The sequence below is a fragment of the Polistes canadensis genome, unplaced genomic scaffold, assembly GCF_001313835.1.
Source record: "Polistes canadensis isolate GaletaPanama2010 unplaced genomic scaffold, ASM131383v1 scaffold_2, whole genome shotgun sequence".
Lineage (NCBI taxonomy): Eukaryota > Metazoa > Arthropoda > Insecta > Hymenoptera > Vespidae > Polistes > Polistes canadensis.
The window spans coordinates 968,003-984,982 of NW_014569549.1; the positions used below are offsets into that span (position 1 = coordinate 968,003).

The 16,980-nt window shown below is 30.0% G+C and overlaps 2 protein-coding genes across 7 annotated transcripts in view; one reads left to right on the top strand and one right to left on the bottom strand.

Moving 5' to 3' along the window:
- Nucleotides 1-7,999: 7,999 nt before the first annotated feature.
- Nucleotides 8,000-12,657, top strand: LOC106784976 (heat shock protein 75 kDa, mitochondrial). Its single transcript, XM_014745051.1, has 13 exons — nt 8,000-8,145; nt 8,359-8,457; nt 8,532-8,614; nt 8,710-8,937; nt 9,007-9,173; nt 9,279-9,388; nt 9,472-9,545; nt 10,182-10,528; nt 10,614-10,761; nt 10,858-10,985; nt 11,070-11,257; nt 11,343-11,641; nt 12,230-12,657. The coding sequence occupies exons 1-13, from the start codon at nt 8,031-8,033 to the stop codon at nt 12,329-12,331; spliced, it is 2,088 nt and encodes a 695-aa protein (XP_014600537.1). The 5' UTR covers nt 8,000-8,030; the 3' UTR covers nt 12,332-12,657.
- The window catches only part of LOC106784946 (fat-like cadherin-related tumor suppressor homolog), a 303,487-nt gene continuing 299,137 nt past the window's right edge, over nt 12,631-16,980 (bottom strand). For 4 of the 6 annotated variants that reach the window (XM_014745018.1, XM_014745008.1, XM_014745027.1 and 1 more), the window contains 2 exons: nt 16,828-16,974; nt 12,631-16,175 (listed from right to left, as the gene is read on the bottom strand). In XM_014745018.1, the coding sequence (XP_014600504.1) occupies nt 15,622-16,175; nt 16,828-16,974 (701 nt within the window). In that variant the 3' untranslated portion in view covers nt 12,631-15,621. The remainder of the gene's footprint in view (nt 16,176-16,827; nt 16,975-16,980) is intronic. The other 2 variants (XM_014744998.1, XM_014745036.1) reach the window with 2 other exon arrangements.

Below are 16,980 nucleotides of genomic sequence, written 5' to 3' on the forward strand. Positions count from 1 at the left end.
TCTGTATATACATTATTATTATAATTATTTCTTTAATGATTATTATTATTATTATGAGATGGGAAAGGGTAGGACAAAAGAAAAGAGAATGAAAAATATGAAAACCCCTCCTAAATAAATATTGTTACGATCTGTAGCAATTTAAACCTTCATTGTAAATAATTCTACGACTTAGAAAAATAAATTCAAGATTCTCAGTTTGCAAAGTTTAGCGAAGTAAATTTAAGGATTATCTTATATACATAGATACATTTCACGATGATAATAGTAGTTAATAACGATGATAAGGAATGAGAGATATAAAAAAAAAGGTAAAAAGGAAAGTATGAGTGTGAAAAATAGAACGGAAGTTAATGAAAGATAATAGTAGAGTGAAAGAGAATAGAAGAACAAGAGAGAAAAAGAGAGAGAGAGAGAGAGTGAGTTAGTGAAAGAGTAAAAGAGCGAAAGAGAACGTGAGAAAGAAAGAGATAAAAAATGAAAGAAAACGAAAAAAACCGTGGAAAATGGAAGGTAAATATCGGCGACGGAGCACATTCATCGATCAGATGTATTTATTGAGTTTAGTATCGAATGCGCTCTTTCGCTTTGTCGAAGTTGCACACAATTGAATCCCGGCGAAGTAGATTCCGTTTTCGGTACAACGAATATCATCTGTTCATACTACCTGTAAAGTTTTATATAAAAAACTTATTTTTTTTTTATACGTAACTTTGTTATTACTCAAACGATTGTCGAATTGATCATATCTATAATTAACAATGTTATCTATTCCTGATCGATAAAATTTTACGAAAAAAAAATAACGCGATAATACGTATACTTATTGTCTCAAATTTTTTCATTTTTCTAAAAAATAATTTAGCGAAATTTTTAATTGAAATTATGTTGTACACTTTTTACATATTTGATTTGAAAGTTTTTGTTTTTCATTCATAATAAAGATAATTGCAAAAATAACTGGCTATAATTCACTGTAACTGGAAAACGGATCTACAACTAATCTTCCATTTAATGATACATTCCATAAATGAAAAAGGAGAGAGAGAGAGAGAAAGAGAGAGAGAGAGAGAGAGAGAGAGAGGGAGAGAGAGTAAAAAAGAGAGAAAATGGGGGGGGGGAGTGAAAATAAATAAAAGAAAAATAAGAGTTAATATTCATGGTTCATATAATCAAAAACTATTGTTTATAAATAACGATCACGGTAAAAGAAAATGAAACGTTCGAGATAATATTAAATGAAAATAGCGACGAAGAGTGAGAAAAGATATATGCATAAAACGAATTTCATGTTCATTTGATACAGAAAAAAATATCATCGACGATTTGCCGTAATTATGCATAAAGGTCATTTCAATCGAATTTCATATATTCGGCAGGACGAAGAAGCAGCTTGCTCGTCGCAAGTTTCTGCCAAAAACAAGTTAGATACATTTTTTCGAAAATTTACATTGAGCGAAGCAGCACTAGAGTCCTTTTTTCATTTGTATAAACATTGGGGCCATGAAACATAATCTAACAAAATAAAAAGAAAGAAAGAAGAAGAAAACGACGAAACGATACGGAGAACTACCAGGTTCTCTTATACACACATACTTACATATTACGTATTATATTAATCTATAAAAATTGAGAACAATAATGATACGAAGAAACAAATAATGGGAAAAATAATAAAAAGAGAAAAAATAAGAGTGTTGCGTGTAAAATATTGATATGTTTTTCCGTCTGCATTTTACGATACCGTGAAAGCGGAATTAATGTAAGATGTAAGAATACTTTTGATTTCGAAAGAGAACGAGAAAAATTAAAAGAGAAAGAATGGGAAGGAAGAGCAAGAAAATCAGAGAAAAAGAGAGAGAGAGAGAGAGAGAGAGAGAGAGAAAGAGAGGAAAAGAGAAAGGTAGAAAAAGCATTAGGGACCAACGTTAAAAAAAAAAAAATGCCAAGTATGTGGTGTTGATTGTCGCGATGATATGGAATCTATGTCGTTCGTATTTTTTCTTTCTTCTTTTACTTATTCTTATTTTTTTTAATCCTTTTCTTTTCATCAACGATTGACGAACGATTTAAAGAAAACGGAATATTCGACAATAATATTTGTCGATCTGTGTAACGGGCGATGATCAGTCGCTGTATTTTGACGACCGATTCTTTGAGCCATATGTAATATCTTTGGGAATAAGAGAGCGAGAGATAAATAGATTGAAAGGGTAAGAGAGCGAGAGAGAAAGAGAGAGAGAAAGCGAGCGAGAAAAAGAGAGAGAAAGAAAGAACGAAAGAAAGAGAAAAGGATTAACAATTTCGATAGTTTTCCAAATGAATCTTGGTACACGCGCCCGCGCGAAGCTATGTAATTATTTATAATATTTATAATTTTATATAATATGAGCATAGTCGCATTAGTGATAAATTCCATGTTGAATTTCGAAACTGTTATTAATAATAAAAAGGGTTGAGTTCCTACGTATTACCATTTTTACTTGGACTTTGAAAGAGGTCCATTCTCGACTGCTTCTTTGCGAATAAAGAAGCGACATTTCCGCTTATACATTCGCAATAAGCTTCGAAACGATTACAAGGTGAATTGTTCACCATTTCTTAATTATAGCTTCGTCGTTTTCGAACAAACTGAATTATTAGAAAAATCCTATCAGACACAATGAACAATTCCTTTTAATACAATGATAGAAATTTCAAAGCTCTCTGTTCGCGAACTTCCTTTTTCTTCTTCTTTTTCTTCTTCTCCTTCTTCTTCTTCTTCTTCTTCTTCTTCTTCTTCTTAAATCGAATCACTTTCGAAAGATCGTTCTTCCATCATCTATACTTGTTTCCAAGCAAACAATCATTATTGATCGCATCTTCCAAATAATGAAAAATGACAGAAAAATTGACATAGGAGATAGTTATATATACGTGTGGTATTATCGATCGTCTTCGCGTTCTCATCTTTAAAAACAAGCATGGTAAAAAGAAGGAGATGGAAACTGGAATAGAATGATTATTGCTAATTAGATAGATTTTTACGTTTCCCCTTCTATTATTCGTGAAAAATAATATAAGGAAAAAAGAAGCATCGTTTTTTAGCAATCCATCCATATATCTCGATTTGTGCGATGAGTCGACACTAGGTCGTATAGCGAACTAACGTCGGTACGGGGGTGAGGAGGGTGGCAAAGAAAGAGGATCGATATCACGGCAGGGGAGATACCAGACTGAAAATAAGAGGGAGAGTAGGAGCCACCGATGAGGGATAAGGATTAACATGAAATCGTTGCGCGTGTCTTCTCACCTCAAAACCCCGGCCTCTTTTCTACATTTTTAAAAATACCACGACAAAAATAAATTTTTATACACGACGACGACGACGACGACGACGACGACGACAAAAGATGAATCGGGCGGAAAAAAAGGCGACATAATCCTAATAAAAATAATAAAAATTCGCTTGAACACTCTTTCATGTAGGTATTGTAAAATTTGTTTATCAAAAAAATACGATCTTCCGATATAGAACGATATAAATGTAAATATTTCTTACGTGAGATCGCGAAATTGTTTTTAATTATCGAATTGATTCTAATTGTTTCGTTAAATTTCCGTGTAATCGTATAAATCATCCTTGGCCCGAATTCTATCGTCGAATGTTATAGTTACGATCATCTTTCTTAAAATTCCACATATCCGTTTCATTATGTTAACCGAAGAACGGTTCTTTCTCTTTGCCGGCCTGACGTTCGCATTAATTCGAAATGTTGTTTCTCGTTCTACGAGGATACGAATATCGAATACGCAAGCACGAGAACGGTCCATTGGCCGATATCGATGTCATGAATCGACAAGGTACTTCGAAATATACAATATATGTATATACGCAACGTATGCGTACCTACAACGTAACGCCTTCGTCGATTATCGATCCATTCTTTCACGATGCGCAGTCGGTAGGTTTGCCTTTTGCAAGACACCGACGTTATACAACGTGTATGGCCTCCTAACGAGTTAACATCTCTACCCTTCGATTTATCGATTAATTAAAAGTAATAACGATAAATGTAAGAATAATTCTGATCCTTTAATCATACCTCTCCCTCGTATAATCATTATAACGATTAATTTCATTTTCGTTCTCTGCGATTTTATTTTTCTTATCTCTTTTTTTATTTCTTCTTTTTTTATTTTTTTTTTTTTTTATTTTCGTTCCGCCTTGTACAAATCTGACAAAATATCAGCGAAAACCATTGTACGTTTTTTTGTTGCCTCGGTTATTTATTCTCGGTAGAATAAATATAAATCCAAAGATAAAGATGAAAGAATATCAATAATATGAGCCAATTGTAAAAATATAAGATTATGTCTCTTATTTTCGTGTCTCTTTCGAAGGAGCAACGACGTTTTATCATTCCCAACCATTCCCGTGACCTCTCTCTTGATAAGCGGATAAAAATATAAACGAAAGGAGAGTCGAGAGAATATATCGGACCAAAATTATATAAATCCATCGTGTCTAGAAAGAAAAAGTAAAGGAAAAAAAAAAAAGATACAAATATCGTAGATGGACAATCCGAATAAAATAATAATACGATACCTAAATACTTATTATACGAGACATTATAACTCGTAGAGAAAAATTAAAACAAAAAAAAAAGCATAATAGTTTTTTTTTCGTTTCTAAAAAAATACCCGCTCGGGGTGTCACGCGCTCTCGCACCTTTCGATGTTTCGCGTCGATGCATTCGAAGGATCGCATTTACCCGCCTAAATTTATAGGCATTATTACTGATTGAATAACTCATTTCTACTTGGAGAGAAATATTTTTATTGTGAAAAAATAATGTTTATTTCGATAAGATACAACGATACTTCAAATTAATCTACATACAACATACAAACACTAACGCATATATGTATATAAATATATATATATATATTATGTATATATTAAATACAATATATGTACTCGAAAATAATATTAATATTAATATTGATATCGAAATATATATATATTGTATGTAATATATACCCAAATTTCGTGATTTCACTTTAATGCAAAGTAGACAAGATTCACACATTTTTAATAAAATATCATAATATATTTAAACTTCATGTTTCGATCCTATTTGAGAAATAAAATAAAATAAAATAATAGAAATTAAAATAAAACGAAATAAAAATGAAATGAAATAGATTAGATGCGAAATGTGCTTGAAAGATATTTACGTTATTATTCTTAACGATTGTGATATAGCGTTAAAGCTAATGGTTAAGGATAGTTCTTTCTCGTTGGGATGATAATATAAATATGTATATCTTTGCGTGTGAGGCCCCGACCAACGAAAAGAATTTTTTCTTCGATTAAAACCATTGTCTGTTGTGTGCACAGTTAACATTCGTCTATAAAATCCTGTCGAAGATGGATAACTAGAACAACAAAATCATTTTTACACAATACGCAATGCTTGCAGCGTGGGCTCGCATATAGAACAAAAAAAAAAAAGAAAAGAATAGTTAAAATTAAAACGATCGGGTGTGGCAGTAGATACAAAAACGTTCAAGCAAACGAGAAAAGGGCTATGTAAATAAAATAGTGTTGCGTTATTATTTATGTTGCTATCGAATAGTAGTGAAGTATTGTAATAACCAGTAATTTAGAAAGAAAATGTGAAAGATTTTTGGCGAAAAAGAGAGAGAGAGAAAGAGCGAGAGAAAGAGCGAGAGAGAAAATGAATATATATGCGTGTGTTGCGTGTGGGTGCGTCAATAGGTAAAAGAAAATAAGAGTATAGTAAAGAAAGAAAAAGAGAAAAAAAGAGGGAGTGATAAGGAAAATTATGGAAAGGAAGAAAGTGTAAATATGCTATAACTATATCTCTCCTGGTAATGGATAGTTAGAGTACAGTTATTTTTATTATTATTATTATTATTATAATTATATTTTACTTTTCCTTATTAATATTATTTTTATTATTATTATTATTATTATATTACTTTTCCTTATTAATATTATTTTTATTATTATTATTATTATTAATATTATTACTATCATTGTTATCCTTCGGCCAATGATCTCAACAAAAAAAAAATTAAAAATTGAGCTTGAATCTTTTGGGAAGAGAAAATGAGGAAGAAAAGGAAAGAGAGGTCATACGTGGTAAATTCGATGAGCCGATTTCGATCGTATCAAAGGCCATAAAGAAGGTCAAAGGTCTTTCGTTGAATCTTTTCGAACAAATTTTTCTTTCCTTTCTTGTTTTTTTTTGTTTTTTTGTTTAATTTCTGGCCTACGTACTCTCTAAACATGTTTATGATACATATGTAATCGAAAGCAAATTTCCATTGTGATTTTTCCTTTTTTTCCTTTTTTAATTTTTTTTTTTTTTTTTTTTTTTACTAAGAATTATCCCATTCATGCTTCTTGCAAAATGCATCTCAAAATGAAAATAAAGTCAATGAAACTACCTTCCTTTTTCGACCCCTTCGAATCGTGCATATTTCTAGTTTTAAAATGAAAAGAAAAAAATACGATATATGTATTACATAGCATAAAAAATATTTTGTTTTTTTCTATAACTCTTCGTGCGTTTTTCTATTGCCTTGTAAGTTAGATATATGTAACAATTAATTGTTCAAAGATATAAGAAAATAAGGGATGACAATTAACTTATAAAAAAAAAAGTAAACTAGAAAAAATTATCATTGTGTATGGTAATTAAGAAAGTATGAAATTCGATAGTTAAATTTGAATATAAGGTTTAAATCTTATTTACACGATGCACGATTTACAACATCATTAGATATTCTTGTAAAAACAGATCGGATATGTTTCGAAAATAAATTGAATTCTTCTCCCTTATACTTCTTCACTTTTCCAAATGGTCTTTCAAAAAGGATTGATAAATGTAAAATGTTTTGAAAATAACACGAAATCGGATGATGTTCTTATTTAGATAAATTCATTTGCAAATTATCGATAACGGTGCAGCGTTGATAAATTCATGAACATGTTTTATCGAATGAGAGTCAAGACATTTTTTCATGTCTTTGTATATTTTTATGCAATGTTGTAGAATAATATTGTTTCAAATATATTATACAGATAATAATAATAAAAAAATTTATATACCATATAGTATATTAATGCCTCTTTCTATATTTCCCTTATTCTAATCTGACAAAATTTGATATATCTCCCTATATATTTAAATATTTATTTCTGTCTACATATACATCAATTATTTGATTATTATTTTTAAAATATATTAATTCTTAGTTCCGATTATCTATATCGTCAAAAATATATGTGAGTAAGTTAATATCAATATGTATACACATTTACAATAAAATTTATTTATGATTATCGAATTTTTAAGAAAATATGTACATTGATATTATATTTTATGCTAAAACTGAATATGTGTGCCTGACGCAATGCGGTGCATCGGTGAATGTATAAAAGGAATGCATAGTCTCTGATACGGTTTGCAATTCTTTCAACGAAGACGATCAATTCGTGCGCGTGCCTAGTCGAGACGGAGATTTCCAAGCGCATTGACCCCAGCCATTAACCTAGGCTTACCAACCTTATCAACCTTTGTCGAAATAATATCAAGACATAGTTGCATTTACATTATATTTTAAAAAAGATTCAAATAATCGTCAAATGCTACTTAAATAATCAAACATCATAATTTATTTTGTTAATAATATTTTTACATCTTTTCTATTGTTTAAATTATATCTATTAGACGAAGATTAAAATAAATGAGTATATCAAGTTTGCTCAGTTTAATTTCTGTTCCTTATTTGTACAGTTTTTTCTACAAGATATTTTTTTAAGAAATATTTTTTAATTGTATATATATACACACACAAAATAATGAATAAATAATATTATTTACTTACTTGGTTTTCATGGTCGTCAGATATAGGGACTTTGGATTTATAAAATGTTTAATTGTGATTGGTTAAAAAGCGAATTTTAGTTCTATTAACCTCATGATATTTCTTGTAGAGTTTACTAGTATTTCAAGATGGCGGCCTCCTTTCGGCTCCGACATGCAATAAAATTAGGAAAATTGTTTCCTAGACAAGTAACTTATAATGTCGAGAGAACGATTATTAAACGAACGTGCAGACAATTTGCTGGTAATAGTTTTTTTTATTGATATTATTATAATATTTTTGTAAAATATTTTCGATTATTTGGTTATGTCGCCGCTACTTTAGTAATTATTTTTAGTACTTACAATTAGAGTATTGTATCATATCAAATATTTATTTTACTATTTTTCTTTATTTTTTAAAGTATATAATATTAACATAATTGTTGAAGTATTTTACTTGGATTTTATCTTCTAGCAATTTCTGGTAACTACATACGCTGTTTCTCATCACAAACTGCAACTCAATCTTCTACCGAATATCATAATATAATACAAGATACAGAAAAAATTACAGGTAATATTAATAAACATAAGTGAAGTTGTACATTAATAGTTGTAATTCCTATATTAAATAATTTTTATTTTCAGGAGAAAAAGCTAAACATGAGTTTCAGTCAGAGACACAAATGCTATTGCAGATCGTTGCAAAATCATTGTATTCTGATAAAGAGGTTGTTCATTGTTTTAAAAATATTTTTTTATAATTTCACTATTAATCATCATTATGAATAACTAATTGAATTTTAATAAATATATTTATTTATAGGTATTTATTCGTGAGCTGATATCTAATGCCAGTGACGCTTTGGAAAAATTAAGATACCTTAGATTAAGCAATAATGAAATAGGAGAAGTAGCTGGTGATAGAAATTTAGAAATTCACATTGCTACTGATAAACAAAATCGTACTCTGACTATTCAAGATACAGGAATTGGTATGACGCGTGAAGAACTAATATCCAATTTAGGAACAATTGCTCGTTCTGGTTCCAAAGTATGTTGATATATCTGAATTTACATTTAATAAATTTATAACAACATTTTCACACTAACTTCGTTATAGGCATTTTTGGAACAAATCAAAGATAAGCAAAGTGAAGGAGATCCATCTAAAATTATTGGACAATTTGGAGTTGGTTTTTACAGTGCATTTATGGTAGCGGACAAAGTTGATGTTTATACAAAATCTTATATGAAAGATGCTGAAGGTCTTTGCTGGTCATCCGATGGGTAAATTGTTATTTAATATTTTCTATTATGATTACATTATAAAATAAAGGAGCTAAAATAATTAATTTAACTAATAATAAATTTTGTCATTATTATATTGGACAGATCTGGGTCTTTTGAAATATCGCAAGCAGAAGGTGTACAAGCAGGTACTAAAATTGTTATACATTTAAGACCCGACTCTCGTGAATTTTGCGATGAAAGCGTACTAAAAGGTAAATATTTTTCAAAGTAATTAATATTTTAGTTTTTCTCTCTTGTACACTGATTACAATTTTTGTTTTTTGTTTTTTGTTAGGTATCATTACAAAGTACAGTAATTTTGTGGGAAGTCCTATTTATGTTAATGGTCAAAGAGCTAATACCATACAAGTAAGATGTTTTATATATATTTATTATTTTTTAATAATTCTATATTATTTTTACAATTACATTTACCTTCTGCTTTATTTTGTGGTATGAATCGGTATTCAGCTGTTAATAAGGAGACTGTATGGTTGAACACCAACGGATTGGTACAAGATTTGGTGTATTGATAAGTATACCTTTAAGATGTTTTCGTAGTAAAATATAACGATGCACTCTCCAGCCAATTTTAAGAAAAAAACTTTAAAAAATCAAGTGGGGTGGTAGCAAAGATAATAAAATCTCCACGAAAAATCGAACTCTAACCATCGGTGCGACAAGCGAGAATGCTACTACCTACGCTATCGAGCTGGTTGCTATGAATTAATTTACAAGAATATAAATACGTAAGCAAGTAAAAGCAAAACTTTAAAAACTTTTTTCTCAAAATTGGTTGGAAGGTGCGTTATAAATGTTTTACTGCGAAAACACGTTAAAGTTCTATTACAAATATATCAAATCTTGTACCAATCCGTTGGTGTTCAACCATACGATCTCTTTATAAGATCATTTGGGTCAATATATCTACTTGTATAGTTTTTTATTTATTTATTTATTTAGTATATATTTTAATTTAAATAATTAAAATATTGGATTTTTTAGCCTCTGTGGATGGTTGATCCAAAAAATATCACGCCTCTACAACATGCAGAATTTTACCGGTTTATCGGAAACTGTTTAGATGTTCCAAGATTCATATTACATTATACAACCGACGTACCATTGAGTATAAAAGCATTATTATATTTTCCGGAAGAGAAACCAGGTCTATTCGATTTAGCCAGAGACACTACTGGAGGTGTATCTCTGTATAGTCGAAAAATTTTAATCAAAAGTAAAGCGGAAAATCTTTTACCAAAATGGTTACGTTTTGTAAAAGGTGTTGTTGATTCTGAAGACATTCCTCTTAATTTAAGTCGTGAATTGTTACAAAATAGCATTTTGATTGGGTAAGATGATTAAAAATTGTATAATTATTTGTTAATTCATATTACACGGGAATGCATCGCAAAATAATATTTTTAACGTTTTTAGAAAATTACGTAGTGTACTTACAGCTCGCGTACTGAAATTTTTACAAGAACGATCTGTAAAACAACCTGAAGATTTTAATAAATTTTATGTAGATTATGGACTATATTTGAAAGAGGGTATCGTTACTAGCAATGATCAATCTGAAAAGGTGATTTTTTGAACATTTATATTCTAGAAATGTTGCTCTTTTTATACCATCTGTTGTAATAATCAATTTATAATATATATATATATATATTTGCAGGAAGATATAGGAAAATTATTAAGATTCGAATCTTCTGCAAAATCTCCAAATGAACTAATTAGTCTTCCGCAGTATTGTAGTCGTCTTGCTCAGGACCAAAAAAATATATATTATTTGTCAGCGCCTAAGTAAGAACTAATTATTATATATTTTTATCATTTTCTTGAATTTTTTCCACGATAATTTTATTTTAAAACAATTTATGTTTTTAGTCGAACTTTAGCGGAGCAGTCACCATACTACGAATCTCTTAAAAAACGAAACGTTGAAGTTCTATTTTGTTATGAACCTTATGATGAATTAGTTTTGATGCATCTAAGGCAATTTAATTCTTATAATTTAATATCGGTGGAAAAAGAGATGCGAGATGATAGCAGCGCTACTAAAGCAGAAAATTTAGGTTCGTATATTGTTTCTGCGTTTCTTTTTTCCTCAATTTTTTTTTAAATGTTCTAAAATTTTATAGTTTTTGATATTTTTTTTAGGTGTTATCAATAAAGAAGAATTGGATGCTCTCGTAAGCTATATGCAAAATCTATTGAAGAAAAAAGCTTTCGATGTTAAAATGACAAATCGTCTTGAGTCACATCCTTGTGTAGTCACTGTTCAAGATATGGCCAGTGCAAGACATTTTATACGCACACAGAGTCATCAATTGAATGAAGAAATGCGATACAATATTCTTCAACCAAGATTTGAAATCAATCCATCTCATCCTTTAATTAAAAAACTTTGTCAATTAACGAAAAACGATTCCAAGCTTGCGGATCTCCTCATACAACAAGTATGTAATAATTTTCAAATATAACTTGACTATCTATCTCTATCTTCTATATATATAAAAATTCAGTGTCAGAGTGCTTGTCCGCGATGAACTCCGAAACTACTTAACCGATCTTAATGAAATTTTTTTCATTTTGTGTGCTTTATTCCAACTTAGAAAATAGGATAGTTTTTATCGCGATTATTTTTTATAGGACAAAGGGTTGTAAGTATTTATAAGTTCCATAATTCTCTGACATATGGCAGTCTAAGTCATTGTATTAATATACTTTAATGTTTTTTGTAGTTGATTTCGGTTTATATACATATTTAGTTTGTCACTTTAAATTAAAATTATTAATTGTTATAATTTAAAATGAAAAAAATAATCTTAAAAATTGCTAAAAATGAACATTTATAAAATTTTATGTTTTGTACTTAATTTCAACTCTCCGAAATTATAACTGAATACTAATTTGACTGCATTGAATAGTTTAGTATTATATTAAATCAGCGTATTATAACAAAGCCACAACAACGCATGGCTGGGTTAACTATATATATATATTTATTTATTTATATAACCATATTTTTCAAATCAACATTTCAGCTATTCATGGGTGCAATGGTCGGTGCAGGGTTGATTGAAGATCCACGTATACTTTTAAATCCAATGAACGAATTACTAACGTTGGCTCTGGAGAAACACTAAACTTAGGTTTATGCTTAATAAAAAATTTAAGTTAATTCTAAGACTTTGTTGTAGATAATGTGTCGAATTTAAATAAAAAAAAAGTATTTTAACATTTTTAAAATAAACAACCAAATAAATGTTAGTTTACCTATTTGTTTTTTTTTTTTATGTTAAATATAAAATAAATTAACATTTTTTAGTAACTATATTGTATAAACTCATCTTAACTGTATTATGCACTTATGTGCAAATATTCGGCGAATGAAAATAAGTATAAAAATTGTGAAATGAAGTGATAATTATTAACAGTTTAATAAATTATAGGCAAGATTGGTTTCTTTATTACAATAGGTTGACCTTGTACAAATTAATTATAGCCTTATAATTATAATAAGTCAAGTTCCTCATTCTTTGAAAGATTTTGTTTTATCGATATGTATTCTATGAGCAGGGTTAATCTGAAGAGAATTTAGAAGTTGTACCCACTTTCCATTTAAACTTCCTTAATAATTAATTCATTTAAACACTTGTAGTGTATCCTTATTTCTGACATGAAAAACAAACATTTATCTCCTATAATTCTTACTTGATTGGAAATCTTAAATAACCCGCGAGTATGTAGGCCTAAAGTTAAAGCTTCTTCTTAAAATATTATAAATAAAAAATGATGGCATATAAATCAATTATGTTTATTTTTTTGTCAATTCCGATCGCTCAATAAAGTTTTTGCATATTTATTGTAAATGATGCGGGTAAATGTAACGTAATCACTAATACATTTTAGGATAACGTTCCACAATGGCTGAAGGAAAAGCCAAATTGTTTATTAATTACACGATGTTATTTAAATCATTTATTTAATCTTATATGCTGGTTTTCTTTTCTTTCTACTAATAATAACATGATATGCGCGTAATCGGTTTGATCGTTCTTTTTTAAATAAAATGTATAAAAAAGAATGGCAGGTCAACTTCGTTTCAATGTTTCTGACCAGAGAGGGCTATATAAGTGTAGATCGTTTTGTCAATAATTAAAATTAATCTTAATATTTAGGAAAAGTCTATCGTTCCGACGCATATTAAAAGTCTCAACACGTTCATCGATGACGATCCCGATACAATCTATTTTAAATTAACTGTACAATCTTTTTATTTCATTCTAATATAGAATAAATTATTTGGGTTCAATTGTATCCATTTAAATGACGCGTGCGAGACTTTCAAACTAGACGAAACAATAATTATTAAACTTACATAAAAAAAACGCTTTTATTTCCGCTCTTGGTCAAACGTTTAAAGAAAAAACACCCTGTTTTCGCATTATATTATTTAAACATTTTGCATCTTGCTAATTTCGTCCCTTTAAAATACGACGTATGGGACGTACACTTACGTACGGTTCATTAATGAACAGGAACATAAAACTGAATTTCTCGATAATTATTCTCTATATGTATAAAAACATATATACCTCACCCATTAAAGCTGCCTCTATACATATATTGATAAAACGGAAATTACACGTTAGGGAAGTGACAATGATTAAAGACCTTAGGCACGTAATAACTGTTTTCCTCTCTTTCTTTCTTTATACATGTATATATGTATGTATATATACCTGTGTCTGTGTTTTTGTATCTGTGTTTATATATATATATATTTATATAATTCATAAAAAATTAATCAACAGAAATGTGTTCAATAATATGGCATTAAGAATGAAATCGGCAGTTTAAGAAGTACGTCTCTTTTTTAACGTTTATACGGATCTCATTTATACCATTGCAAAATCTATAGCGTGTTAATGAATCATGAATGATGAAATGATGAAGAGCAATGACGGTCAGCGAAACGGCAATGTATTCGCTGTGCAGTCTTATTAAAGAGACATGTGTAATAGTTAATCGGTGAAGTGTGACATAAGATAGATAGTAGCACCATGTATAATGCGATCGATCGTATCGTTTTAGAATCGGTAATGGTTCACGGAAGAGAGTAAAGAAATAAAAAATGATTAATTAATAAATTTATAAACAAATGGAACGTTGACTCGATTTACGCATGCTCTCTCTCTCTCTCTCTCTCTCTCTCTCTCTCTCTTTCTCTCTTAAACTCTTCATTTTCCCTTTTTTAGTTTTTCTTTTGTTCTTTATCAAAATCTCGCATCGTTAACATTGCAATTATTACGATATTATTTATAGTATTTGATCATCGTATAAACATTATTATCATCACAGTAAAAATATTTCATATCTTTTTTTTATTTTTTTATTTTTTTAAATTATTATTAATCTGCTAGCGACTCGATGCGTGCATTTAACGCTCGCAGAAGTAGCAAATTTTTTCTTTCATTTTTTGTTTCTTTCACTAGAGTCAATTCATTTTTCTAATCTATACAGTACTTATTCTCTACATAAGTGTGTGTCTGTGTATGTATATATATATTTATTCATTCATTTATATTCATTAAGTAGTCCGTTTCTCTTCATTTTTACACGTAATCAAAATAAAATCAGTTAGCGAATAGTAAAAATACATAAAGATACTTATGTATTTTTAGCGCTGGAATTATAGTTGCGGATAATATCCAAGTTTTAAATGATAGATTTATTAAACGATAGTCATTGGTCTGACGACGCGGTCGTGATTTATTAAGTTTACTTCTTTTTTGATGAAATAATAACTTTTAATTGAAATAATTTTTTAAATGTATATATATATAATGTTTGTAGTTTCTATGAAATACTTCTTTGCTCGGATAAATCTTTTTCTCTTTTTTGTCCTCCCAGCAAAAGAAAAACAGGTAAACGCAAAATAGAAAATAATTTTCGGCACATTCCGATAATGGTAAGCTCGTAAAACGATTATCAAAGAAATATAAATCAAAAATATTTTAATACAGAAATAAGAATCGAGTAGTATAAAGTAAATTTTTCCGAGGAATTGCAAAATTAAGTACGTTAGTACCTAAAACTCTATATCGCGTTGAGAGTTTTTAGGCACGGTGTACTGGTGCTGTAATAATAATTAATTAATTAATCAATTAATTAATTACCTACATACCGTCAATTCGAGATATAATAGACGATCGCACACCGGTGTCTAATTAATATAATATGTATATAACGTTTATCAGTTTCCTTATTTATGTAACTCTATCTGTACAGACTGTCTAACTAATTCGATAATATCTATATACAAAACAGTAGATTTATAAACACCTGGATTCCCTCGTAGTAGTGCTGAGAAAAGTACGAAGGAAAACGCGTTTCGAATCAGTCTAATCGAATCTTCCTGTAGCACCGTTCGTCACACCGAGGTTTGAGTGATACCGTTACCAGACAACCACAAACGTCCGTTACTTTTTTGATCGGCTATTTCGTATTCGGAATCATCGATTTCGCAGAGATTCGTTGAGAGATCACTGTTGCTCGTAGCACCACCCAACAAAGAATTTCTCTCCTCGAGCGTCGTGATAACCGAACCAATTTCGTCTACTTCATCCCCTTTGTGGCATCGATTGCGGCGGGTGCTTGGAAAACCATAAGGCACTACGTCATCTTCTTCCTCGTCAGATTCTAATGTGCTCAAACGTCCGTTCAATGGATTCGTCTCGTTTTCGGTATCCGTGTGAATATTATAATGGGGGAGATAAGAATTCGGATGTCGTAGATAACTTTCGGAACCTTTGTACTTATATTCCCCTTCCCCGCCACTGTCCAAAGGATTCAAACGTTGTGTCTCAGTACAATGGTGATACCGTTCCGAAAATTCGGTTCCACATTCTGAATCACCGACGTACTCGGACTCCTGATCCTCGTTCAAGGTCTCGATGTCTCTCGTTTGATCTATTGGACCGTGCACTGTGGAAAAATATTTTAATTAATAATTGAATATCGAATGTTTTCTTTTTTTTTTTCTTTTTTTATCTCATTTTAGGAACATATTTTAAATAAAATTCAACTCTTATTTCAGGTATGTTTCTGTTTGTTTGTTTTTTTTTAACTTTGATCGATCAACATTTGTGTGCATGCCCAGCATAATTATATAGACTATACTAGAGGAAAACACTATTTTTGTTAGATCGCGTCGTGAATTAAGAATGATCTACTTTGAATTATGAATATTTAATGTGCTCACTATCATTTTATAAATAACTTGATCTGTTTGTAATCGCCTGGTATAATTATTTGAAAGGCACGACTTAGGCGAGCTAGTAAATTATACCTACGATATGTGTGCACGATTAGTTAGGATAGTATTAAAAATAGACATAGAAGTGTATTATTTCGAAGTGGTTCTTTAAAAGATAGTCTTGATGGCATGCAGTCGTGTTAATCATAGAAGAACCGTTTAATCCTTGATTAAAGTGCATCTTCATTGGCAGGTGCTACAAGCGTTCTAATGATCTAAAGGAGATATTATTACACTACGTAGAATAGTTATATCTGCAATAATAGTACGAAGCTCATTAACGCGTATACATTAATCCCAACATGCTTGACCGTTCCTTACTTGACGATAATTGATGAGTGTTCGACTCGTTACTCTCATTGCTGTGGAAGCTGGACGAGTCTGGAACTTCGCTGCCAGGTATCTCCGTGATGTTAGGTAAGGGGTTCTGGCTTGGCCTGACCCAGTCTGAACAGTCCCAGTGATACCCTAAAA